This window comes from Acinonyx jubatus, chromosome B1 (assembly GCF_027475565.1).
Source record: "Acinonyx jubatus isolate Ajub_Pintada_27869175 chromosome B1, VMU_Ajub_asm_v1.0, whole genome shotgun sequence".
Classification (NCBI taxonomy): Eukaryota; Metazoa; Chordata; class Mammalia; order Carnivora; family Felidae; genus Acinonyx; species Acinonyx jubatus.
In genome coordinates this window covers 101,200,648-101,226,677 of record NC_069382.1, presented here as the reverse complement: position 1 = coordinate 101,226,677, position 26,030 = coordinate 101,200,648, and the positions used below count along the sequence as shown (strand labels likewise).

General features: G+C 37.6%; 1 protein-coding gene across 5 annotated transcripts in view; it reads right to left on the bottom strand.

Annotated features, from left to right (window-relative positions):
- PRDM5 (PR/SET domain 5) overlaps positions 1-26,030 on the bottom strand; it is a 206,345-nt gene that overhangs the window by 122,617 nt on the left and 57,698 nt on the right. For all 5 annotated transcript variants that reach the window (XR_003421502.2, XM_027063646.2, XM_027063671.2 and 2 more), the window contains exon 3: positions 11,792-11,914. Coding sequence is in view for 4 of the 5 variants with exons in the window: in XM_027063646.2 (XP_026919447.1) it covers positions 11,792-11,914 (123 nt within the window). In the remaining variant the exon portion in view is untranslated. The remainder of the gene's footprint in view (positions 1-11,791; positions 11,915-26,030) is intronic.

Genomic DNA, 26,030 nt, shown 5'->3' with positions numbered 1-26,030 from the left:
ACACTTCTCTATGCTGGGAGAAAGGAAAGAGAATGAGTGGGCTTGTAAGTAGGTGTGCACGTTTGCTGTCAGAGCTGATGGATGTGCAAGTTTTATACATATCACCTTTGTTAACATTCACCAAAATAAATGGTGAATATATATTCTTAGAATATCTTTTAATTTTCATGTATTTCCAAACACTAAAACAGGCTAGTTATATTCTCTTAACCACTGAACCTCTAAATAGAGTGTCCTCAATCCCCAGTGACCTCTATCTGTGATTTCTCCTCTAAGTCTCAGTTACATATTTCACTAGCTTTGGCAATAGGTCAGTTGTAACTATCACCCCAATTCATTTACTAAAAATGCATTTATTGGTAATATGGGTGAAATTAGTCAACAGATACCAACTTTCAGTTATAAAATAAATAGGTCCTGAAAATATCATATACAGCATGGTGACCAAAAAAATGTATTTGAAGCATATATTCAGAATTGCTCCTAAATGTACATGTATTCCTCTGTTTCTTCTAGATAAAAATTGACTCCAGTGCTCATCATCCCTCTGATTGGGAGAATATGGATATGGGATGGGAAGCTCTGCTCCACTATTCCAAGGCTCTATAAACTCAGGCTCAGCTTTTTCATCTGCAAAATGGGATAATACTACCATTTGGGGGAGGCGGACTGTTAAAATTAAGTAAGATAATGTTGATACAAAAATGTGACAAATTTTTATAATGGCCCAAAGTGGCACAATTTGAAATCTCATTTCATAACTATGGATAATCAGTTTTCATTTGTCTTGTTTTGTTTTTAGTTTTAGTGACTGATTTTCTAGGGTTAAAATTATGATAGGGTTTCCTACGGGTTTTAGATGATCTCAACAGAGTTAAAAATCGTATGTGTTATTGAATAGCAAGGTGCAAAGTATTTCAAGGGATTATCATATATCACTTTTTTATACAATGTGGCATCGATCTTACCATGAACTGAAATACAGCAGAATATCAGATCACCTGGGTGGCTCAATCGGTTAAGCATCCGACTCTTGACTTCGGCTCAGGTTATGATCTCATGGTTCATAGGATCAAGCCCTGTATTGGGCTCTGCGCTGACAGTATGAAGACTGCTTGGGATTCTGTGTCTCCCTCTCTTTGCCCCTCCCCATCTTGTATGCTCAGGCTCTCTCTCTCTCTCTTTCTCTCTCTCTCTCAAAATAAATAAACATTAAAAAAATAAAGCAGAATATATTTACAGAAGTTTAATAAAAGCATACAAATGCCCAATAATATGCATTTAAAACTGATAAAGAAAAAAAATGAGAAAAGGGAAGAAAAGCTATTTACAAGCACACTACGCTCCAAAGTCTAGTAATGGGCGGATTGAATTAAGTCACAGAAGGAAAGCTCTCAAAAGCCTAACTGGGTTTACATGCTATTGCCAGAAGAACAGTCAGGTTAACTCTTGGCAAGAATGACCATGCCCCTTCTTGTTCCTTTTTCCTGTATGGAAAACTAATAGAACAAATGAACGAACGAAAGAGAGGAAAAAAAGACTAATAGCATAGACAGATATGTAAACAACCATTAAGTGTGCACAGCAATATCTCAAAGGACTTAGTTAACCACAAGAAAAGAAACCAGGAAATATTGCTTTAATCTCTGCCCACTGAGGTGAATTAAATAAAATGTATATTAAATCCCAATTTAAGAAATAATAGATGCATTATTCAACTGATTATGCATTTAATTAAGCATAACAAAAAGTGTGTATAGTTTTGACATAAGTCAGCCATGATAATGATATACTTAATTACTTTCCAGATTCTTGCTAAACAAACTCCAAGTAAAAGGGAAGGTCACAATTCAAATCTTAGAATTCCCCTCCCATTCAACTCTGTACCTACCTTCTTGATGCAATAAAGCAGCACAAACAGTAGCCTACAACTCAGTAACTAATCTTCCTTTTTCCTTTCCCCAAGATGTCTTTTTTGAATCATGTGAGATTTTCAAAGAGGACTAAGACACAATTAAGGATGATAGATTAGATTCTAAGAAACATTTTTCCTAAGGTTTTGTGAGCCAGTTTTCTCAAATTCTCAGAATTTAATATACTTACCTGGATACAGTATAACTTTATTGCAGGTTACATTAATTGAAAGATATATAAATTATAACATAAATTTTATACTTTCTTTTGACTATTTTATTAATTCAGTGATATAATGTAGAACTTCACATTTTACTTTGTATTGCTAAGTAGTAGCTGAACCTTTTATGAGAATCCACGCATGCACTGAATGGAGCACATGTCTTTAAATAAAAATTTCCCTAGAAAACCCAACTTCCCTTCATAAAGAACTAAATGTGGCTAATTCTAGTGTTTTGTGTTATATGCATTAAATTAACTTCACTCTGCAGTTTACTGACTACTGTATTTAATATCAATCATTAAAAAATAATCTAAAACTCATCATAAAATGTATCTCCAATTTTAAAAAAACAAAAATAAAGCCATTTTACTCTTTATGTTTATACCCAAAAAAATCTTGCTTGAAAACAAGTAGTATATTTTTGTTGTCTATATTTTAGATTTAACACTTAAATATATATGTATATATAATAATAAAATATATATACATATAATAATATATAATATATACATATATTACATATATGTACATATAATACATATACATAATATATACATATATAATATATACATATACGTACATATATGTACATATAATACATATAATAATAATATTATATATATACATATGATAATATATTATATATATAATTATATATACATAATTTTAATTTCCTCCTCTGATATGGGGTATTTATGTTATTTGCTTCACTGTATCTAACACAAATGCCTCTTCTTTACATTATATTTTTTAGCAACTACAATATTTTAAACTTTCTTCTTTTTAGTTTCTACCACATCTCTTCTTAAACCTTGTAATTATAAAGCACAGTTCCAGTGTATTTAATACAGTGCTGATTAATTTTCAAATCCTAATCTTTGATTATTACATTTGTTAAGTATAATTTCAAAGAACCAGCTCGCAGCAAATATCATCTTTCCCACGAACCTCTGTCACTTCCCTATTCCATAGCCTAGGTTTCTGAGTTAGTCCAGAGTGGACTGCTTGCTGGGTTGTTAATCAACGGAGTATCTAAACTTAAGACTATCTGTAGTAATATCTGTAAAAAAAAAAAAACAACAAAAAAACTCTGACTTAACAACAAGGTGCTGTTGGCCACACAGTCATCTAAGAGATAAAATACTCACACAGTAGACTGAAATGTATGACACATACCAGTACATACTCAGCACTCACAGAGTAAAAATGTAACACCTTGCCAGACCAAATACTCACATACACATAAACAGCAGACCAGAGTTCAAGTGGAAGCATTTGCTTTCTGTTATTTCAAAGGAAACAGACATAAGCTTTCTTCCAAACTGACAAGGCACAACCAACTAGGTATACATCAGGAAAGAAAGAGCAGTGGAAGGAGCAGTGAGGCCAGGTCACTGAGCGCTCGCTGAGCCCCGACTAGATACATCCAGGCCACGTGGGCAGCGGGAAAACAAACATAACCAATACAGATTGTTCTTGACAATCTCAGTCCAGTGACAGAAACACATGTATAAGTAAATGATTTCTCCAAGTGAGCCCATGGACATATTAGGCAGTTTGGATTTCTATTCTGGAGGTATTGGGAAATTTTTAAATTAAATAATTTGCTTTTAAATTTTAAAAATTCTAGATTAAATTAAATTAAATAGAATTTACTTTTAAATTAGCAATAAATTTAAATTAAGTTTAAATATAACGCTTTTCCTCCCAGAAGAATAATTTCACAGAATTCCTATTTTAAGTTCTCCTTCATAGTTACACTATCACCAATCCTATTAACAAAGGCCCCAAATCAATTAGGAAATAAGCATTCTTTGGCCCTCTAGCTTCCCTTTGGTTAATGCCACAGAGGTGGACCTTGCTGGGTTACAAATTACGAAAGCACAGGAGCCTTTTAAATGATTTCTAGAGACAATACCTACGAACATCCAGCATTCCCCATTCTGAAAGATACCTGAAAGCAGGCAGAATGTCGATGTGCTAAGAGACAATCGGCCTGCACAAAACCTGCTTCTTTTAAAAAGCTGAAAAGTGTCTTAGCACAATCAAAATGATCTTAAACCTATCTCTAAAGGTTGTCCAAATCACTGTATCTGATAAAGGTCTCTGCACAGTACAACAGGACACCTTCCCCACAGGACATTTCTCACATTTACAAAGTCCTAGTTATCTTTCCAAAGGGAAGACAAGCCACACAGCTACAGCCAATACAGAGTCACAGCAAGCAGTACTCAAGTGGCCTGGGCAGACGCATGCTTCCCTGTGCATCCAGCAACCAGGACACTCAGGAGCAGGCAACCAGGCTGCCGCTGCATAGTTGAGAGCAGGCCCGCTAGGATTTAGTCATTCCACATAGCAGGTTGTTCCCTGAGTGGTGAATACTTACTAAAGAGTCTTCTACATTCTTGGAATTTATACTTGCTACCTCGAGAAGATGTTAGAAGAAATGAAGTAGATTTTGCTCTGTTTTCTATAGAAACAAAACGATAAAGACAAAAACTATAAACCTGGCAGAGCTGTGATCATGCAAATAGTTGCTAACTTGTATTGGCTCACATAGGGGCCAGGTGTTTGGCATATGTTACCCTTGTTTAATTTAATCTTCACAAAATCCAATGAGGTGGTATTGTTACCATTAATTCACAAAAAGGAAGAGGTCAAAGATTATTTTGACCACTATGGAGACAGTAACTAGCTCGTCTTTTTAACTACAATATCTCCAGCATTCCGGACAGGCCCTGGCACACAGCAGATCCTCGAGAGCTATCAGGTGAATGAATGCATTAAGTGAACTGCTCATCCAGCAAGGGTCAGAGCCAGGAATCTACTGCTTAAATTGCCTTTCTTAATAATACCAAACTGGGCTGGTTCTGCATTCCTCTGAGTCTGTATCAAGTCCTTGTTTTGTCCATGAACTTTAACCTTTCCCTGTTGTGCTCTAAAGCAAATTTTCCTCATTGACCATTGCCAGAGCCAGCTTTAAAGATGGCCCCCAATGATGCCCCACCTCCTGGAATTCACTACCCTTGTGTAGTCCCCTCCTCCACTATACCAGGGTTGGTCTGTGTCTATGTGACTAGTAGCATTCCACAGCAATAATGGTACAGTATGTCATTCCCAAACCTTGGTTATAAAAGATTGCTTGTCTCTTCCCCCTCCCCCCCGCCTCTCTCCTTCTCTCTCTCTCTCTCTCTCTCTCTCTCTCATTCTCGCATCACTCTCAGAGAAACAAACTGCCATGTCATAAGGAACCCCCGGGAATGTTTACATGGTAAAGAAGCCATGTGAGTGATCCTGGAAGTAGAATCCCCACCCCTAATCAAGTCTTTGGAGATTTCAAACAGCCCCAGATAATTAATGCTTGATCACAACTTCATGGCAGTCCTTGAGCTACAACTCCAGGACCACCCAAGTTAAGTTGCTCCTAAATTCCTGATCCTCAGAACATGTATGAAGTAATGAATGTTCGTTGTTTCAAACTGTTAAATCTGAGGCAAATTTGTTACATAACAATAGATAACTAATGCAATCACAAACAGATACAGATAAGACAAGCTAGATGAAAATCATTCTGAAAAATTATTCAAAAGAAATTCTCTAATAAAAGTGATTCACAGAATCTTCATAGTCAAAGGTGCCACAACGGTCTGTTTTGTTGCTGGATGAGACATGGACACTGGCAAGCGGGAGTAGTCTTCAATGGAGATAGTAGAAGAAATTACCTGTATGGTGTCTCACTTCAAAAGCCCAGGAAGTCCCACCTACTCAAAATTTTCCCCTATACTCAACCTGCCATGCTCAGATCATAGAATTTTACTATTATTAATATCAAGAGATTTAAATGTTAACTGTAACACACTTTTAACACATTAGCTAGCAGCTGGGGAGAAAGGAACCAAAGGAGAGAACAGGCAAGGACAGATATTACCTAAGCATGACCTTTATGTAAAGGAAAAGAAGGTGCAATGCTTGAATTCAGGATAGCTTGAGAACTTAAAAAAGATAAAGGAATATATGATGTAAATAACTTTAAAATATCTGTATTTTTAAACTGAACATAGGGAAGGGAGAAAAAAAGAAAAGCAAACCATAAGAGACTCTTAGCTATACAAAACAAACAGGGCTGCTGCAAGGTGTTAGGTGGGGGGATGGGCTAAATAAGTGATGGGTATTGGGGACGGCACTGGTTGTGATGAGCACTGTGTGTTATATGTAAGTGACTAATCACTAAATTGTATACCTGAAACCATTTTTACCATAAATGGAACTAGAATTTAAATAAAAACTTTATATAAATAAACAAACAATTTTACAAATGTTCAGCACTTTCAAAATATCTAGGTAGCAAGTTCAGAAACATGGAACGTTCTCAAAATCTGAATTTACTCCTTTATAAATTATCTCAACTCTAAGGTTTTAGAGCACAGAGGTTCAGAGGGTGGGAAGAGAAGACAGGTCACCTGGGTTCAATTCCTAGCCAGTACTTCTTGGCTGTGTGGTCTCAGGCAAGTTACTTAGAGTCTGTGTATCAGCATCCTCAGCTTACAAAGGTTGGTGACAATTATAGCACCTTCCTCATAGGGTCAGGGTAAGGATCAGGGTTATAATACACAGAAGCACTTACTGGTACATAGTAAGTGTTCAATAAGTGTTAGCTGCCATCTTCATCATCATTACTAAGGATTAACATATATTTCAAGGTTATCGCTATGCATCACTTAAGGATATTTCTATAAATACTCATTTGACTTGTCAATAAATTATACTCTGACTTAGAATAATAAGTTGACAAACAATATAATAATTCCTCTGCTCCCTACAGGAATATGTGGCCACAGCAGAGCTAGAATTTAAAACTTCAGAGGACCAACTGCTTGTAATTGTACTTGTAATTGTACTTTATTTAAACTTTTACCTCATGAAAGGCAAATATGTACTTTGCTGTAAGATAATCCCTTAAAAGATTTGCATATTATTTAACTGATATTTTTATGGTATTACTGAAGAAAATCATTAGACAGTTGTACCTTAATATTCTGTAACAGATTCTGGAAAATATTATAAAAATGCCACTTATATAAATCTGATAAGAAGAAACAGAAATAGAGAAGAAACTAAATTAGAGAAAACTAATTTGGTGTAGAAATGAAAAATCTTTTTGATATTTTTTATTTTTTTTATTTTTTGGTTGCTTGGTTGCTATAATGGTACCTGCTATACGAATGCTACATCAACACTATTTGATAAGTGTCTGGATGACAATGGATAAAGTCTTATCCATGCTTTAAAAATATTCTAGTTGCTTCACTCTTAGGAAATCTACATTTGATCCCCAGCTCTGCCATTCTGAAATATCATGTGTCACCAGAAGACTCCAGGATAAAGTAAGAGTGTCTGTCCATCCTCACACAAGGCAGAGGAAGGACAGAAAAGAACATGTAATAGAATAGCTCTCCTGGTAATGGGACAACTAAACTGACATCAGAATTGGGACCAACCTGTGTTGACTTCACAAGTTTGGCTCAATACCTAGTGCTCTCTCAACTTATTTAGACCATCTCCACAATGTGACATCCCTTATGAGGTATATCAAAACCCAAATGTTTTTCCATATGCTCCTTTTTCTTATAACACCAAGACACCTTTTCATTTATGTTGATAATATATTGCACAAAGTCCCAGGGAAGCGATGCCTGGAAATATGTCCTTAAGAACATGAGATGTAGCACTCTCTCTGAAATGTCCCAAGAATTCAAAGTCTCAACTTTAAATGCATAATCCTGTACTTAAATAGTTTTCTATGAAAAGATCAGAAAATGTTTAAAGCCTACAAAACACTGAGTAGGTCAAATCTTTTTTTCAAATATTACATTTTTTCCTTTGGTGTAACAAAATTAATACTTAATAAGAATCACCCATTTTTTTTATGGAGCCTAAGAATTCTTTTGGTTCATTTTAAGCCACATCTTTCACACTTTGAATTGTCTGGTTCAGTTGGAAATATTTTTCATAAGTCTGGACATACAGTTCAACTAATTATTCTAAAATGTGTGCATGTGGGAAGAATTTTTTGCTGAAGAGATCCTTCAATAATTCATATTTTTAAATCATTTCCAAAGCAAATTTTCCAAAATCAAATAAATTGCAAAACTACAAGTAAACTAAGTCTCCAAAAAGGAGTTTCAATCCACTGCCAAAACAGACCTCAAATTCTTAATCCCTAGTCCAAAAAAATTGGACCAAGTATTGACGTTTTCCACCAAGCAAGCCACATAGCCACAAATGTTTCTCATTTACTCCACTCCTGGGACATACAGCTCAAATAAAAAATTTCCTGAATACCCCAAATTTCAGATACAATTTGGAAGGTAAGTGATTCATAATGTTATGCAGGAAACATTATGATCTTCTCCTACCAACTCAATGTTTCTGGAATGCAACCCTCAGGAGATTATCCCAACGGATTAGAAGGCTGACATCACTGTCAGCCTTGTGACCCAAGCATTATGTCCTCTGCCCCCAGCTCAGATGTGATTTTGAACCCTGAACAATCTGCTACTCCAGCTACTGTTCAAGTGAAAAAGAGGTTCCATCAAGGGAGCTGACAAAGATCCATACTGTGCTCCATGGCAAGAAACATGGTAACAATGCACTAAACCCCCATCTAAGTAAAGGCCAAAACAACATTAAAAGGAATTAAAGGCACTGTCATCACTTGTGCACCCAAAGATACTCACAGTGGCCTCTGAACAGATTCTAATTAAATTCAAGTATGAAACTTCACAGAGCCTCTAGTTAGTTTATGAATCCTATTCTAATCCTACCCCCACTTCACCTCCTCTTCAACCAAATAATAATTTCTTAGAGTATCAAAGTTGCAACAATAATGTTTTGTGGATTCCTATTGTCTTTCAAGTAAAGAAAGATGGTTAATATAGAGAAAAAGCTCTACAATGAATGTACAGAATGAACATGAAAATTTTGTAAGTCTAAGCAACCACGGTTACTAAGAAAGACAGATATGCAGGTGGCCACCATGTAATGAAATAAATAAATAGGGCATAGAGAACAAATACTGACATAGTACTCCATTACCTAAAGGGGTCATTACAAGCAAAATGTACAGTTAGAGGAAATACTTAAACAAGGATTATCTGAAGGAGTCTGAGACAAAACTCAAAACTGAGCACACCCTGGAAATTCAGGCAAATGGAGAGAGCTACTGATGCTACAGAAATAACAGCCAATAAGAAGAAATTCTCAAACAAAAGGTGTCATCTGAGCAAAGGTTAAAATCATTATTTAAGCATAAGGAGGAAAGAATCTATTTTAAATAGAATAACCTCCTCGGGGCACCTGGGTGGCTCTTTTGGTTAAGCATCTGACTCTTGATTTTGGTTCAGGCCCTATCCCATGGTTTGTGACATTGAGCCCCCATGTCAGGCACCGTGCTGACAGTGTGGAGCCTGCTTGGGATTCTCTCTCTCCCTCTCTCTCTGCCCCTCCCCCACTCTCTCTCAAAATAAAGAAATAAACTTAAAATAAATAGATAGATAAATAAATAAATACAATAATACTATCTAAAACACAATAATAAAGAAAACAAAACAATGGTTTTGCCTAAAGTAAATTTCATGGGCTTTTTGACATTGGTAACATTCACAAGGAAGCACTTAAACTGAGTCTGGAAATGAAAATTGTGAGGTAACCAAAGCTGCTATGAGATGACTGCCTCCAGAAACCACAAAAAATAAAACAAAATACTTGAAATAACTTAATGTCTACACATTTAAAGAGATCAGTTTAAATCTGTTGTTGGATCAAAAGTATGTCATGAATAATCTAAAAAGTGGCTTGAATATCTCTAACTGCTGGAAGATCTTATTTTTCATCCCATCCTAGCCTGTCGGTAAGAGGCATCTCTCATTGATCCATACAAAAAAAAAAAAAAAAAAGACAGTAATCACATTGGTTATATCTAATACTTATGTGTACTGAAAAGATTTGGTTAGCTAAAAATACCAGGAAGTGGAATAGTCTAGATGACTATCTTTCTGGTTACTTTAAAACCTAATTCTATGTATTTTCCCTCTTGTGACCAATGGTATTACACTCAGAATTGAGTGAAATTAGATAACCCTCAGCAAATTATTAAACTTTCACAGTTCTTATGAATAAATACATGATGTAATGAAGCTTCTAGAACAGCACACATGGTAAATACTTAAAGAAATACTAGTTCCCTTATTATTTTCCCTTCTCTTACTTCTGCTAACCATTGTTTTGCTGCTTCTTCTGTAGTTTAGGATCCATGAGCTGGGTTTTCCCATGAAATGAGTCAATTCCCCAATAGAATGTAATGTTTTTTTATTCTGTTAATCATCCAATCAGTGAGTTTTAATTAGAGAACTCCTCTAAGAACTTATTGCCTTAACTTTTTCTCTTCTTGGCTGAGTTTCTACTGTGGAATCACCTAAGTTCAACTCATAGTTTGTATCAGAGCCTAACATTACATGCGGCACTATACTAGGATACAGGGATACAGACAGAATTCAATAAAATACGGTTCCCACTTGGGTGGTTAATTTTGTTAACTGAGCCACAGGATTCCCAAATAGTTGTTTAAACATCATTCAGGGTGTTTCTGTGAGGATGTTTTGGCATGAAATTAACATTTAAATAAATGGACTTGAGTGAAGCAAATTGCCCTCCACATGTGGGTAAGCCTGATCCAATCAGTTGAAGGCCTGAATTGAACTACAAGGTGATCCTCCCCCAAATAAGAGAATTCTCCTGCTTTATGCCCTTCACACTATAATATCTGCTCTTCCAGCCTAACGGCATGTTAAGTGGGACACTGGTTCTTCTTGATTCTATGGCAGCCTGACGGTTCTCAAATTCAAATTCTATAGCAGCTTCCTTGTTCTATGGCCTCTAGACTCAAAGTGGGATTTTGAGCTCTGCAGATTTTGGATTTGCCAGCCTCCATAATCATACGAGCCAATACCTTATAATAAATCTCTCTCTGTGTCTCTGTCTCTCTCTACCCCCCACCATTTCTAATATATATATATATATATATATATATATATGTGTGTGTGTGTGTGTGTGTGTGTACACACGCACACACACACACACACACACACACACACACACACATATACACATAGACATAGACATAGAGACCCTATTGGTTCTATTTCTCTGGAAAATACTGAGTAATACACTATCCTCACTCAAGAAGCTCAAAGTCCAGTCATGGGGATATACCCAAGTAAATTTTCTCCATGAAGCTTTTCCCAAACAATAACACAGAATATCCTACTATGAGCCAAACAACCAACAAACTAAGGAAACTATCAATATCCACTGAATGAATTAAAAGTACTTGAAAACAAGATCTGCCAAGGACAATATCAGACCATGTAATTCGTTCCCTCAAGAATTCCCATAAAGTGAGTGATCTGGTGTCAATTTACAACTAGACTTGCCCTTTCCTGCATATGCTGACTAGATGAGATTGCTTTATGAGATAGTTACTGTTATTTGAAGCAAGTCATTGGGAAATAAATCTAAAACAGGGAGTGCAGTTAGAAATTAGTTCATTCCCCTCACAGAGCATACATAGTACAAATAAGAAGCAAATAAGCTCACTTGAATGGCAGCCAAGTTCTTCTGCTCCTGAGATGGTGCCTCATGAACAAAGCGAAGCCAGTTGGAGTGTCGTGGATTGGTAGCATCCAAAATGTATAGAACTTCTCCCTTACTCCCACGAACCTGAAATATAAAAAGCTCCTGAGTTTGCACTTGAAGTCAGTATTAGTCATACTAAACATATCAAGGGTAGGATATGATATTATTTCATAAGTATATACCTTTCTTATTGACAGGTGTTGAATAGATGCTGGATTAACATCCATTCTTTCCCTTAAACACACATACAAATAGAGCCTAATATTTTATCTGGCAGATGTCTAGATGACTCACAACTGCAAGCAACTCTCAGAAACATCCTGTGTTGATAGCTCTTTTCTGGTTAAAATTATTTGTTTGTAGGTATATTTCAATATATGTGTTGCAACTGCAATTACTCAGGGGATAACCATAATTGCAACCCGTCCCCTTTTTTTCCACTGAAGAGGGTGATACTGCTTGGTTCCCAGTTGAGGGGGTGGAGCTGGAGCAATCCTTTCAATTTGTCTCTCCACCTGTTTACTGAATCATTTCCATATGAGGAGGACTTGCTAATGTAACCGGTAGAATCTAACATCCATTGAGCCACATTTTCACATTTTTAACTAGTAGGTGAATAAAACAAGTTCCATTCTGTCTTTTTTTAAAAAATTATTTTAGAGAGAAAGAGAGCGCATGAGTGGGGGAGAAGGCCAGAGGGAGAAAGAGAGAGAATCTTAAGCAGGCTCCACATTCAGTACAGAGCCCAACGCGGGTCTCAATCCCATGGCCCTGGGATCATGCCCAAGTCAAAATCAAGAATTGGACGCTTAACCAACTGAGCCACCCAAGTGCCCCATTTCATCTTTTCATAGGCTGCTGATGGCTTGCTGAGGACAGTGGGCCCTCTGCTTTGTGTTTCATGCCATAAGCCCTTCTGGTCAGAACCACTCAACACTCAGTTGGAGGGAGGAAGGTAACTGCCAAAGAAGTGTGTAATCTATTGGACATTCTTGAACCCAAGTTGCTTTAAACCAAGCTTCTCCAAAGCCCCCGCATTGTAGATTATCAGGCACTGCTCAGTTTAATAATACATATATCAATCTCTGTTCAACTCACTGTGTGTCTATATTCAATTGGAATCCAGGGGAGAAGAAAGAAGGAATGAGTGATTAGCACTTCAGATCCCTAACACCAAGTAACACAAATGTAAGAATGCAAATTCACCTTTGCAGACTTGGGGTGGGGATAAACATATTCTACATTTCCAAAATCTTATTTAATAAAATAAAGCACAACCAGCCTAATAAGATATGTATTTTCATGGTATATTTGGACAATCATGCATTCACTCAACATAATTTATTGAGTTCTTACCATGTGCCTGGTACAGCTTAAGGCACTGGGAATCTTTTAGTGAACAGGATAGATGAGGCCTGGCATCGCAGCACTTCAGAAAAAACAAGTATAGAATATAACCTCAGGTAAAGATAAGTCCTGTGAGTACAACTAAAGAAGAGTAGCAGGAAGCAGAGTGAGGGGAGATGAACAGTCTCAGATGACATGGTCAGGCATAGCCTCTCTGACAAGGTGATCTGAAAAGAGCTCTAAGGAAGGAAGGCGCCAGGGGCACCTGGGTGGCTCAGTCGGTTAAGCATCTGACTCTTGATTTTGGCTTAGGTCATGAGCTCATGGTTCGAGCCCCGTGTCATGTTCTGCACTGACAGCACAGAGCTCACTTGGGATTCTCTCTCTCTCTGCCCTTCCCCAGCTCACGCACATGTGCACATGCTCACTTGCTCTCTCTCACTCTCTCTCTCTCAAAATAAATAAACTTAAAAAAAAAAAAAGAGGAAGAAGAAGGAAGGCATGAGCCAGTGAAGAACCAAAGAGTGCTCCCAGACAGAAGGAACAGCAAATAAAAGGCAAATAGAAAGGCCCTGGGTTAAAGACAAATTAGGTTTGTTCAAAGAACAGCAAAAAGGCCATGGGACTAGAACAGAAGGAGCAACTGAGAAAATAATGGGTACTGAGATCAGACAGACTGCACTGGCCCAATCATATACTAACATGCGACCAGGAAGCCATCTATAGAGGTCAAGTTACACATAAAAACTATCATATATAAATATCTGCTACATGCACTGAAAAAAACAATATTTCAAGATTTCAGCAAATATTGTTCAGAAAAAATACAGTTTACCTGTTTCTACTATCATATACATTCACTGCCATGCTTCTCAAACAATTCCTGTTTTCTTAAATGCCCAAGGATTCTCAATAATCATTTAAAAATCTTGCTAATGAAATGCCAGACCTCACTGAGGAGGAATTTAATTTTCAATATTATAATTGGCTAAAAGAAGAAGTTAGGAGTATAAACACCTACTATTTATATCTCATGTTTAGGTGTGAAACTATGGGAATCTGTAACTTCCCACTAAATAAACTCATGCTGAGAAGATCTCTTTTGGCAGGCACTTAAAAATTGTACTACGTTCCTACCCTCAACCCGGAACCCTCACTGCCCAACAGGTAACATCAGAAATGTCCAGAAACACTGCTAGGATAGATAGAAAGGACCTTCTACACCTCTCCTCAAAGAGGACATCAACCCACCTTTCTTTAAACAGGGCAAATAATTTTAAATACTTGGGTATAAATTCTCCTTGCCAGGTTCCTCTCTAGCTACAGTAACAAAACTATATTGACAAACAGCTAAATTAAGCAGAACAAGTGGCAATGCCATTAGATGCTTGAAAAAAATATTTTTCTCAAGACCAAAATTAAAAACCTACATCTGTTAGGTAGAAGCTGGACAGGAGCAGTGGAAGGAACACCCAGAGGCAGAGTCCCAAATCCAAGAAGGGGAATGGTACAGACCTGAGCTGGAGGCAAGGATGGTGAAAAATAAGCAACATGTTAAATGCCCGGAGGCACAACAGTCTCACCTTGTGGCTTCCAAAACCTTGGGACTGGCAAATCAAGAGCCACAGATGCAGAGCATAAGTTCTTCTCTTCACCTCCGCCTCTGGGTAACCCCTAGACTCATTATAATGCCTTTGCATTGCAGGTACAGCCTCTCCACCCCCATGGAGAAAGGCTGCTTTGTGGGTTCATACACAAATCTTGTAGGTTCAAACTCCTCCTCCCAACCTGTAGGGGGCGTCTCCCAAATGAAAAGAAGCAGCCTCCATTAGAGACCATGCCACTGTACCTCACAGCTCCTCCCAGCCCACAGAGACCCAATAATATCCAATCCCAAAACAACCTAGGGGCCATTCTACCTCAGGGGAATCTGCCTGCTCACCCACTTTGATTTAAGAGTGTACTTTCCCTTTAATAAACTGCTTTGTGTTTGCTACTTTCCTTCTGACTGTCCTTTTGAGGGGCAGGGATCCCCATGTAAATCTTCTTGTGGAGAATCCAAGGACCAAGACCTCCATTCACACAACAGACTCTCCCACCAGTAACACAACTACTGTTGAAATCCACAAAATCCAGCTAAGTTTATTTAGGGAAACACCAATGGCTCTGTCTGTGACATATCTCAGTTTGAGAGGATATGACTACTTACAGAAACCAGTCAATGGCCCTTCTAAGTCATACATTTGTCACCTAGTATTAAGAACAATATATATTAGATGTGGTTGATATTTGGAATTCTTTCCCAAAGATGTGAAACATAACAAAGATTGCTCTGTAACTTATTATAGTAAGCACATTTTACCAGGGGCATTGTCTGTTCTTCATATATTTCAGTGTTTTTCCCAGGCCCTTTGGCTCCAAATACGTCCAATTATTCAGTATTACTGACTCATTTCCAGTCCGTTAGATATATGCACTCTCTGGTTGCCCATAATCTTCTCACACTACATTCCAGCTTAAGGGACAAGCACAATTTAATTTTATATTAAAATTTTGATGAAACATGATACTTTCAATAGATCCAAACTTATATATTGATTCACTATTACTTATATTCTCATAACAACACTATCACAGGCAGTGATGTTACTATGGTTGCTTACATATTCATAGTCGAAATCATTTTTTTTGTTCATTAACAGACCCACTTTCCATTTACTTTATTCTAGACACCCTTACCCAAATGACTTTTACATTCCTATGCAATCTTTGCAGGCTACCTGTTTTCCCCAACTTTCAAGTGCCTGGTCATTTCCTCATTCCCCTATCCCTGTCTTCAACACTTCACTAAAGCTGTTAGATTATCTGCTCACATGACTTTTATCTTGCTCCCCTGACCACAGCATTCTCCTCATGAAATATCTAAAAGAGACATTCAAAGATAATCTAAGCCATCTTTCTTCTCTCCAGAGAAACCAAATAAAAACTCTCCAGACAGATGGCTACTATTAAAGTCTCCATTTATCTATTTTTAATTTGATACTGAACCCTGAGGTAATAAATTGAACATTTTTAAAGTCCAACAAATAAAGAAGATACTCCTCTTAAGTATCATGTTTCAGCATCTAACCTTTGCAGCCAAAGTGTATTTTTTTCCATCAAAACTAGTCTTCCAAATACCATCATCTTTTATTTGAATTTTCATGAAAATGAAGTGTATGGGTTACTGTCCTACTGAGAACAGTCTTCCGCATGCCTGGGGGCCTGTAGTGAAGTAAATGTTCTCATCTTGCAGTAAAAACTATCTCAGCCCCAAACTCTGTTTAATTTGCACAGACTTCCTAAGCCAGTTACAGAAAAAAAGTTAGAGAAGGTGGGGAAGGGGAAGAAACCCTCACGCAAAAATGAAAACATTCACACTTCAATACAGTTGTTTATGACTTTGCCACTTTATAGTAAATGAAGATTATCACTGTGTAGGAATTGGGCAGGTTCTAGCCTCTGCTAAATGCTACTGACATCACTTTTGAAGTGATCTAGAGAACGTGCCACTTTAGATCTGTCCCTTTTTCCAGAGGAAAGATTAGTATTAAATAGAAGTCACAGCTGATGTCTTCCCACCCAGTAAAGAACAAAGGAAATTACAAAAAGGATTCAGCTCAGTAGGAGAAAACCCTAACTTGTAGGTAACAGAAAAAGTTGGCAGCAGGTAACCAATACAAATTCTCTTTCCTTAAATATAAGTATGTTCTGTATTAAATTGGGTAGCAGGGCTTACTTAATATTCGGATAGTTAATTTTCACAGGGAAAAAAATCTACAATGTTACTCTATTTTTCTCTTTCAATTATTCTGAATGTCTGAGGAATTTTTCACTCAATACATAACAGGCCATCAGGGCAAGGCTAATCAGCCAGATTTGTCTCCAGAACATGGCAAAATATAACCAATAGAATCTTGTCTAACATAAGGTAAAATTGAACGCAGTGAAGTACAGTCAGTTCCAAAAAATACAGCAGTAATGTCCTTAACAAGAAGTCACAGTATGCTGTAGGATTTATTTAGTAAAGAAAATACACTTCCCTGCCTGTCTTTCAACAAGGTTTTTCAAAGAACGTAGTTTCAAGCACTAAGATTTAAGGTATGGATATCTTTGGAGTATACAATGTCATCATATTTTTGGATCCAAAGGACAAGCAATTTTTTTTTCTGTGATTGTTTTTAACTGAAGTTAGGCCAAATGCCCTGCCTTCAGTGTCTAATAACCAGAAGTTTGTTCAAGTGATCAGTTCTGACAGCACACTGTGGTCAGATTTAAACCAAAGAGACATACTTTCAGAAATCAGCAAGGATTGTACTAGGAAACGTGATTTATAGTTTCTAAGCAAAGGGTGTGGGTTTCTTTTCTGTTGATTTTCGAAAAGATTCTGTTTAAAATTCTTGTTTTGTGCTCACACACACACACACACACACACACACACCATTCTAGTATATCTGCTTGTATCTCCTCCTCCATATTATCGAATAATCTCGACCCGTAGATTCCCATCTTCAGATGGGAAAGCAGACAGAGAAAACACAGACTTTTACAAACCCCTGTCTCTTTAACTGAACAGCATTCATAATATTATGCCCAGGAAGTTAAATAACTTAAAAGGATTGATGTGAAAAGTTAAATCTGTTTTTCATTACAAATAATTAGTGCCCTAAATATGTCAAGCTGAAAGGAACCTCAGTAAAGTATTCCCAAGCGGGAGAAATGCTGAACTAGAAATCAAAAAGCGAGGTGTTACCCAAACTCTGACTGTACCACTTAGAGTGAATCATTCCCTGTCACGGAGCAGAGCCACAGTCTCCTGACCTTGGGGATAATAATCTCTGCCCTGGGACCTCACAGAAACTGTAAGAGCATAGAATGAAATAAGATGCGGGACAGTACATTATACCAATGATATCTGCAATCACCAAGTATTAATAAACTGAAGAAACCAAGGCTCACAGTGGCTAACAGACACCTTAAAGACAAACAATACTTTCAATGGCACAGCCAGAAACATGCTAACTTTTTCCAAGGAAGGGACATGAAGGATATGCTAAACTCCTCTATTCACATCAAACACACATTCAAAGAGCCTCTGCTTGGACACGTACAGTAAGAGCAGGTGCCATTATAAGATAGTAGCAAATCTAGATGCCATTTCCACAGAACTGACACTCTCCCTTCTGCCAAATTGAGACATGTTACTCTATGACCACCTGCCATCAACTCCAGCTCTGTCCTCTTCTGTAGTTTTAATTTCTCTTATACACACAGGCCTTCAAGTTCCTGAAGGCAAGAGTCCCTTCTTCTCTTTGTTTTCTCTTCTACAAGACAAATCATTCTCTCCTTGTCTGATGTGATTTAGGCTCTTTTGCTATCCTGGTTGTTCTCTACAGATGCATACCCATCTGTCAGATCTCTCTTAATGGAGGACAGAAGACAGCATACAAAGGACTATATGACCCAGGATCTGGGCAGCATATCAAAGAGGCTTTTTTGGCCCCACATCTTACACTTAACTGAGGTTGCCTTTATATAAAAGTAACCTGTAGAAAGCAAGTTCTCACGATACAGTCAGACACAAAGGCGAATTTAACTGAGGAACTCGGTCAAGTTTACATAGCTAAGTAAATCCTATCTATCTATGCTTAGGCAGCTGACCATTCAGAGATGGAAACCTTTTATTTGGTAATGGTGTCAATAAATATTTTATGCACTAAAAGCTCAGCTATTGTGTCTTTTTTTAAAACTGTCATGGCCTTTATTTCCTTTTAAGGTTCAAAAACATTTTATGAGAGGTAATGTGAGACTTAATGTACAACTTTTAAAAGCACTCCTTTTTTGAGTCTTGCCTTTCAAAGTATTTTGAAAATTGGGCTATTTTTTTAAAAGAAGGAATAACTAACATAAACTGAAAGACAAAGTCAAAAGTGTATCCTGTTTTCCACAGGAAATTGATGAGATAGCCTTCACCGTGTAGCCATCATCCCTTTCTATGGTTTTACAAACATGTTCAGGTATTCAAATGTCAGTGACACTTTTGGACAGAAAAGTTTTCTATTGCATAAAAAGTAAATTCTGCTGACATTAGCATATTATATTATTGCTTTAGAGGTTTTTTGTGAAGGATACACAAGGCTTAGTGTGTGCATCTATTTTGACTACTTAGTGGTTTACTTTTTGATTTCTCTATACGTGTTACTTCACTAATAAATTAGAGAACCATATTAATAAAGTCAACATGTCTCCTGACAGTTTGGTAGCATCCATCAGATCCAGCAGAAATAATTCACAAAACTTTAAATCTAGTTAGCTCTGGGGCGCCTGGGTGGCTCAGTTGGTTAAGTGTCTGACTTCGGCTCAGGTCATGATCTCACAGTTCGTGGGTTCGAGCCCCGCATCGGGCTCTGTGCTGACAGCTCAGAGTCTGGAGCTTGTTCCAGATTCTGTGTCTCCCTCTCTCTCTCTGCCCACGCCCCCCCACTTGCACTCTGTCTCCCTCTTTCTCAAAAATAAATAAACATTAACAAAAATTTAAATCTAGTTAGCTCTATGAGACTATAGTGTTGCCCAATTGTTTAATATATATTTGAAACTTATACAAATGTAAAGCCTTGAAGTCAGCTTCTGGAGAACATTCCCTATGACATATTAAAAGGGTTACCTGTGCCCTTCAGTTCAGGCAGTTCAGAGCCTGCTTGAGATTCTGCCTCTCTCCCTCTCTCTCTGCCCCTCACCCACTCTCTTTCTCTCTCAAAATAAATAAACTTTTTCAAAAAGAGTATATGAAATGTGCCAAATAATAATAAGCAAATTTGAGTAGCAAAATTCTAATTCTCAGACATGAAATCATTGGAAAGAGCTGGTTGTATAAAAAATGATAATCTCCAAGATCCAGAGAGCACAGTTTTGATGGTATTTTTAGATAAGATGCTTTGTATCTGAAAACTTCTAGGCAAAGTTTATGGAAACACTGAATAGCAAAGAGCAGTGTGCAGTTCACAGGGAGGGGAAAAAAAGAGAAAAAAAGTATCTACTTTTCTTTTGATCCTGATCTTCTAACCCAAATTCCACTGCTGTAGTCATCGTGTTTTCAGATTTTTTGTGAAGTACATAGTTTTTCTACAGGCCATTAAAATTAAATCTACCCAATCCATTTAAATTAATTATATTCCCTTCATTCATATCTTCAAAATGTACATAACTCAATACAGACCAAATGAGTTATCTTTGCATAAAATGCACCTAAGACAACAATGTTTCTCAATTACTGAAGTTCATCCTTTACCTTCTCATAATCACCCAACAACTATAGTTCTGTGATGAAGAATTCTAAAAAGTGACAACAGTTATCAGTAAACAACATTTATTGGACATTTACTGTACATTTATTGGTTATTTTAAAACGTACTAGGAAAAGCTACAAATGAAATTCTAGAAAACAGCTCCTTTTCTCAACATCTTCAATATTAATGAAGAAGCAGAAAACAAACACTTCTTTTAACTCACAAAACAATGTACTGATTGTTATAAAGTGGTATATATATATGAACTTGATTCATTTCAAAAACATTTAGTACACATGCATATAAAATAGCATACAGTTCCAGGTCCCCTGGATGGACCAACATGAAAAGTCAATGTCAGAGCACCGAAGAGTACATTATAAAAAGCTTCCAACTAAGAGGTGTGCAAAAAGTGTAAACCCAGCAGGCTGGAGACCACCAGGCTTAGAAAGTCTGCTTGTAAGACTGGCCCTTGGCTGGCATGTGGGAACTCGGGCTCTCAGAGTGTCCCCAGTCAATAGTGAACAAGGGTGGTTCACTGTGCCTAGACTGTGGAAACAATTTCGTTTATGCTCAACACCTGCTTTTCTTCTGTAAATCTGCAATTTTCTTACATGTGATGCAGAAAATGCCTACAAGTCCCCAATAAAAACCTTGGGTACCAAATTTCTAATGGGCTTCTTTGTACAGAAACATCATGTGTGTGGCTGCAAGTTCATTACTGAGAGAAGAGTGTGCTCTGTGTGACACTTCATGCGAGGGAAAGAGCCTAAGGAAATCTACTCATGGGTTTCTGCAGACTCTGCCTGTGCCTTTTCCCTTTATGATCTGGCTTTACAGTATATTCCTACTGGGTCATTGCAATAAATCTTAGCCATGAGTAAAGCTATATGCTAAATCCCATGAATGCTTCTAGTGAATCTCCAAATGTGGGGGTAGGCTTGGGGATCCCCAGTACACAAGATGAGTTCAGTCCAGGGACTAAATGGATGGGATATAAATTTGTCAATAGAAGAGGCAGAAGGTCATTTCAAAACTTAACAAGAGTTCCACTGTACTCATATTAACTTACACAAATTACACTACATCTGTTCAATTAAAGGAAATAAGAAATGAGGGAAAAAATCAAAGAAAGAAAACAAATTTAAATAGTAAGGACCATTCCTTCATGGCTCACAATTTTTACTATATAAGACAGTTGCCTTAAGAACTTGCTTCAGAACCTAAGCCCTGCATAAGGTATGACTGCACTGGAAAAAAATTATACCAATGAAAGAAAGGTGGAGCAGCCTAGTCATAACAGTATGACTTGCACAGAAGGCAAGATGAAGGATACTGGTAAATTTGATTGGGAAGACACATTAAAAGATGACAGGACTCAAATTTGGTGGTTCAAGTAGCAAAATCAGAGAAACAAGAAATATATGGTGATTGCATCAAGTAGGATACTTTGTCCTCCATTTAACAGGAATGTCAATGGTTAAGTCGAATCAGGACCCACCCCCACAGGGATCAGCTTCTTGGTAATCATAACACCACTGCATGGAGGAAGAATGAAAACTCCGCCAATATTTTGCTTCAACCTGGAAATATAAAGGGAAGTGGATGATAAGCCAACAACTCTAATATGCAGAATGGACTGTGTGGTGGAGGTAAAATTTTGTGAAAGCAAAAAGAACCAGACAGGCTATTATGAATGACCTAGATGTGAATCAGTAAGTTCTGGAAAGAGGTAACAGCTATAAAAATGAAAACAGTGGGTCACTGAAAAATAAATACCTGGGTGTGTGAAATTAATGTGAGGTACAGGCCAAGGAAAGTTGCAAATACTCCAAAACTGTAAGCCTGTGTGATCAGTCTCATTGATACTAAGGAGAAATTGAAAAGCCAATGTCAATTTGAAGGAAACACTAAACAGGAAGATATATGCTTGGCATTCAACTTGAGAATTTTCATATATAAAAAGGAGACCTAGGGACGCCTGGGTGGCTCAGTCGGTTAAGCATCCGACTTCAGCTCAGGTCATGATTTTGCAGTTTGTGAGTTCGAGCCCCACGTCAGGCTCTGTGCAGACAGCTCGAGCCTGGAGCCTGCTGTGGATTATGTGTTTCCTTCTCTCTCTATGTCTCTCTTCTCATGCTCTGTGTCTCTCCTTCTCTCAAGAATAAATAAACATTAAAAAAATTTTTTTAAAGAAGACATAAAGAAAAGTCTCTTTGGAATTAAAAACCAGAGTTAAGGAGAGAATGAAAGAGGAATGGTAAGTGTTGATTTAAAAGCCTTGAATGCAATATCCCTGATGAATATGGATGCAAAAATTCTCAATAAGATACTAGCAAATAGAATTCAACAGCATATAAAAAGAATTATTCACCAGATCAAGTGGGATTCATTCCTGGGATGCAGCGCTGGTTCAACATCTGCAAATCAATCAACGTGATACATCACGTTAATAAAAAAAAAGAGAAGAACCATATGATCCTGTCAATCGATGCAGAAAAGGCTTTTGACAAAATCCAGCACCCTTTCTTAATAAAAACACTTGAGAAAGTCGGGGTAGAAGGAACATACTTAAACATCATAAAAGCCATTTATGAAAAGCCCACAGCTAACATCATCCTCAATGGGGAAAAACTGAGAGCTTTTTCCCTGAGATCAGGAACACGACAGGGATGCCCACTCTCACCGCTGTTGTTTAACATAGTGTTGGAAGTGCTAGCATCAGCAATCAGACAACAAAAGGAAATCAAAGGCATCAAAATTGGCAAAGATGAAGTCAAGCTTTCGCTTTTTGCAGATGACATGATATTATACATGGAAAATCCGACAGACTCCACCAAAAGTCTGCTAGAACTGATACATGAATTCAGCAAAGTTGCAGGATACAAAATCAATGTACAGAAATCAGTTGCATTCTTATACACTAACAATGAAGCAACAGAAAGACAAATAAAGAAACTGATCCCATTCACAATTGCACCAAGAAGCATAAAATACCTGGGAATAAATCTAACCAAAGATGTAAAAGATCTGTATGCTGAAAACTATAGAAAGCTTATGAAGGTAATTGAAGAAGATTTAAAGAAATGGAAAGACATGCCCTGCTCATGGATTAGAAGAATAAATATTGTCAAAATGTCAATACTACCCAAAGCTACCTACACATTCAATGCAATCCCAATCAAAATTGCACCAGCATTCTTCTCGAAACTAGAACAAGCAATCCTAAAATACATACGTAACCACAAAAGGCCCCAAATAGCCAAAGTAATTTTGAAGAAGAAGACCAAAGCAGGAGGCATCACAATCCCAGACTTTAGCCTCTACTACAAAGCTGTCATCATCAAGACAGCATGGTATTGGCACAAAAACAGACACATAGACCAATGGAATAGAAAAAAACCCCAGAACTAGACCCACAAACATATGGCCAACTAATCTTTGACAAAGCAGGAAAGAACATCGAATGGAAAAAAAGACAGTCTCTTTAACAAATGGTGCTGGGAGAACTGGACAGCAACATGCAGAAGGTTGAAACTAGACCACTTTCTCACACCATTCACAAAAATAAACTCAAAATGGATAAAGGACCTGAATGTGAGACAGGAAACCATCAAAACCCTAGAGGAGAAAGCAGGAAAAGACCTCTCTGACCTCAGCCGTAGCAATCTCTTACTCGACACATCCCTAAAGGCAAGGGAATTAAAAGCAAAAATGAATTACTGGGACCTTATGAAGATAAAAAGCTTCTGCACAGCAAAGGAAACAACCAACAAAACTAAAAGGCAACCAACGGAATGGGAAAAGATATTTGCAAATGACATATCGGACAAAGGGCTAGTATCCAAAATCTATAAAGAGCTCACCAAACTCCACACCCGAAAAACAAATAACCCAGTGAAGAAATGGGCAGAAAACATGAATAGACACTTCTCTAAAGAAGACACCCGGGTGGCCAACAGGCACATGAAAAGATGCTCAACGTCGCTCCTCATCAGGGCAATACAAATCAAAACCACACTCAGATATCACCTCACGCCAGTCAGAGTGGCCAAAATGAACAAAACAGGAGACTATAGATGCTGGCGAGGATGTGGAGAAACGGGAACCCTCTTGCACTGTTGGTGGGAATGCAAATTGGTGCAGCCGCTCTGGAAAGCAGTGTGGAGGTTCCTCAGAAAATTAAAAATAGACCTACCCTATGACCCAGCAATAGCACTGCTAGGAATTTACCCAAGGGATACAGGAGTACTGATGCATAGGGGCACTTGTACCCCAATGTTTATAGCAGTACTCTCAACAATAGCCAAATTGTGGAAAGAGCCTAAATGTCCATCAACTGATGAATGGATAAAGAAATTGTGGTTTATATACACAATGGAATACTACGTGGCAATGAGAAAGAATGAAATATGGCCCTTTGTAGCAACGTGGATGGAACTGGAGAGTGTGATGCTAAGTGAAATAAGCCATACAGAGAGAGACAGATACCATATGGTTTCACTCTTATGTGGATCTTGAGAAACTTAACAGAAACCCATGGGGGAGGGGAAGGAAAAAAAAAAAAAAAGAGGTTAGAGTGGGAGAGAGCCAAAGCATAAGAGACTGTTAAAAACTGAGAACAAACTGAGGGTTGATGGGGGGTGGGAGGGAGGGGAGGGTCGGTGATGGGTATTGAGGAGGGCACCTTTTGGGATGAGCACTGGGTGTTGTATGGAAACCAATTTGACAATAAATTTCATATATTGAAAAAAAATAAACATAAAAATAAAATAAAAGCCTTGAATGTTGGTACCTAATATCCAAAAAATAGAGTACAGAAGGAGAAAATTAGACAGATTAACCCTCTAGAAGTTTTGAATCCAAAGCAGACAAAACCATAGAGACAGGCATATTTCAGGTAATTACATGAAGGAATATAGGCACAAAATTTAAATAATATATATGTTACATGCAATCAAAGAGGAAAGGAGACAATTCTCAAATCTTCCTTCCACATGTCTAGACCATCGGGTGGGTTGGCCGATGATTCCTGACTCTCCATCTTTGAGTTGTATAATGGCACAGTGGAAAGATGGCAAAATATGACCCTCATATATAATTTAAAGAAGGCCCATGAATGCCACATGGGCATTCATCAGTAAGAACATTATCAGTAAGGGTGATCTGCAGAGTACCCTCTGAGTTAAGGAGTGTGCAGAAAAAGAAGTTTTGTCCAAGAAGCTGATCTCTACTTGCCCCTGAAACATTTAGGTTCCTCGCTCCAAATTTCTAGGTAAAGCTCTTAACTTCCTACCATCCAAATGTGAACAGAAGGACTGGCTTAAAAGGGGCCACAACATCTATGTTTTACATGCTTCTCTCTTACTTTAGCTCATTTTCGAGAATTCTGCCAAAAGTCTTGTGTTGCCAGGAGGCAGGATCACTGCAATAGGAATCTCTCTCTGTTACAGACCAAGCTGTGTCTGGCACCAGTAACTGCTCTGGCAACAAAGGCCTGGTAAGGAATGCCATCTAAACCTAGGATA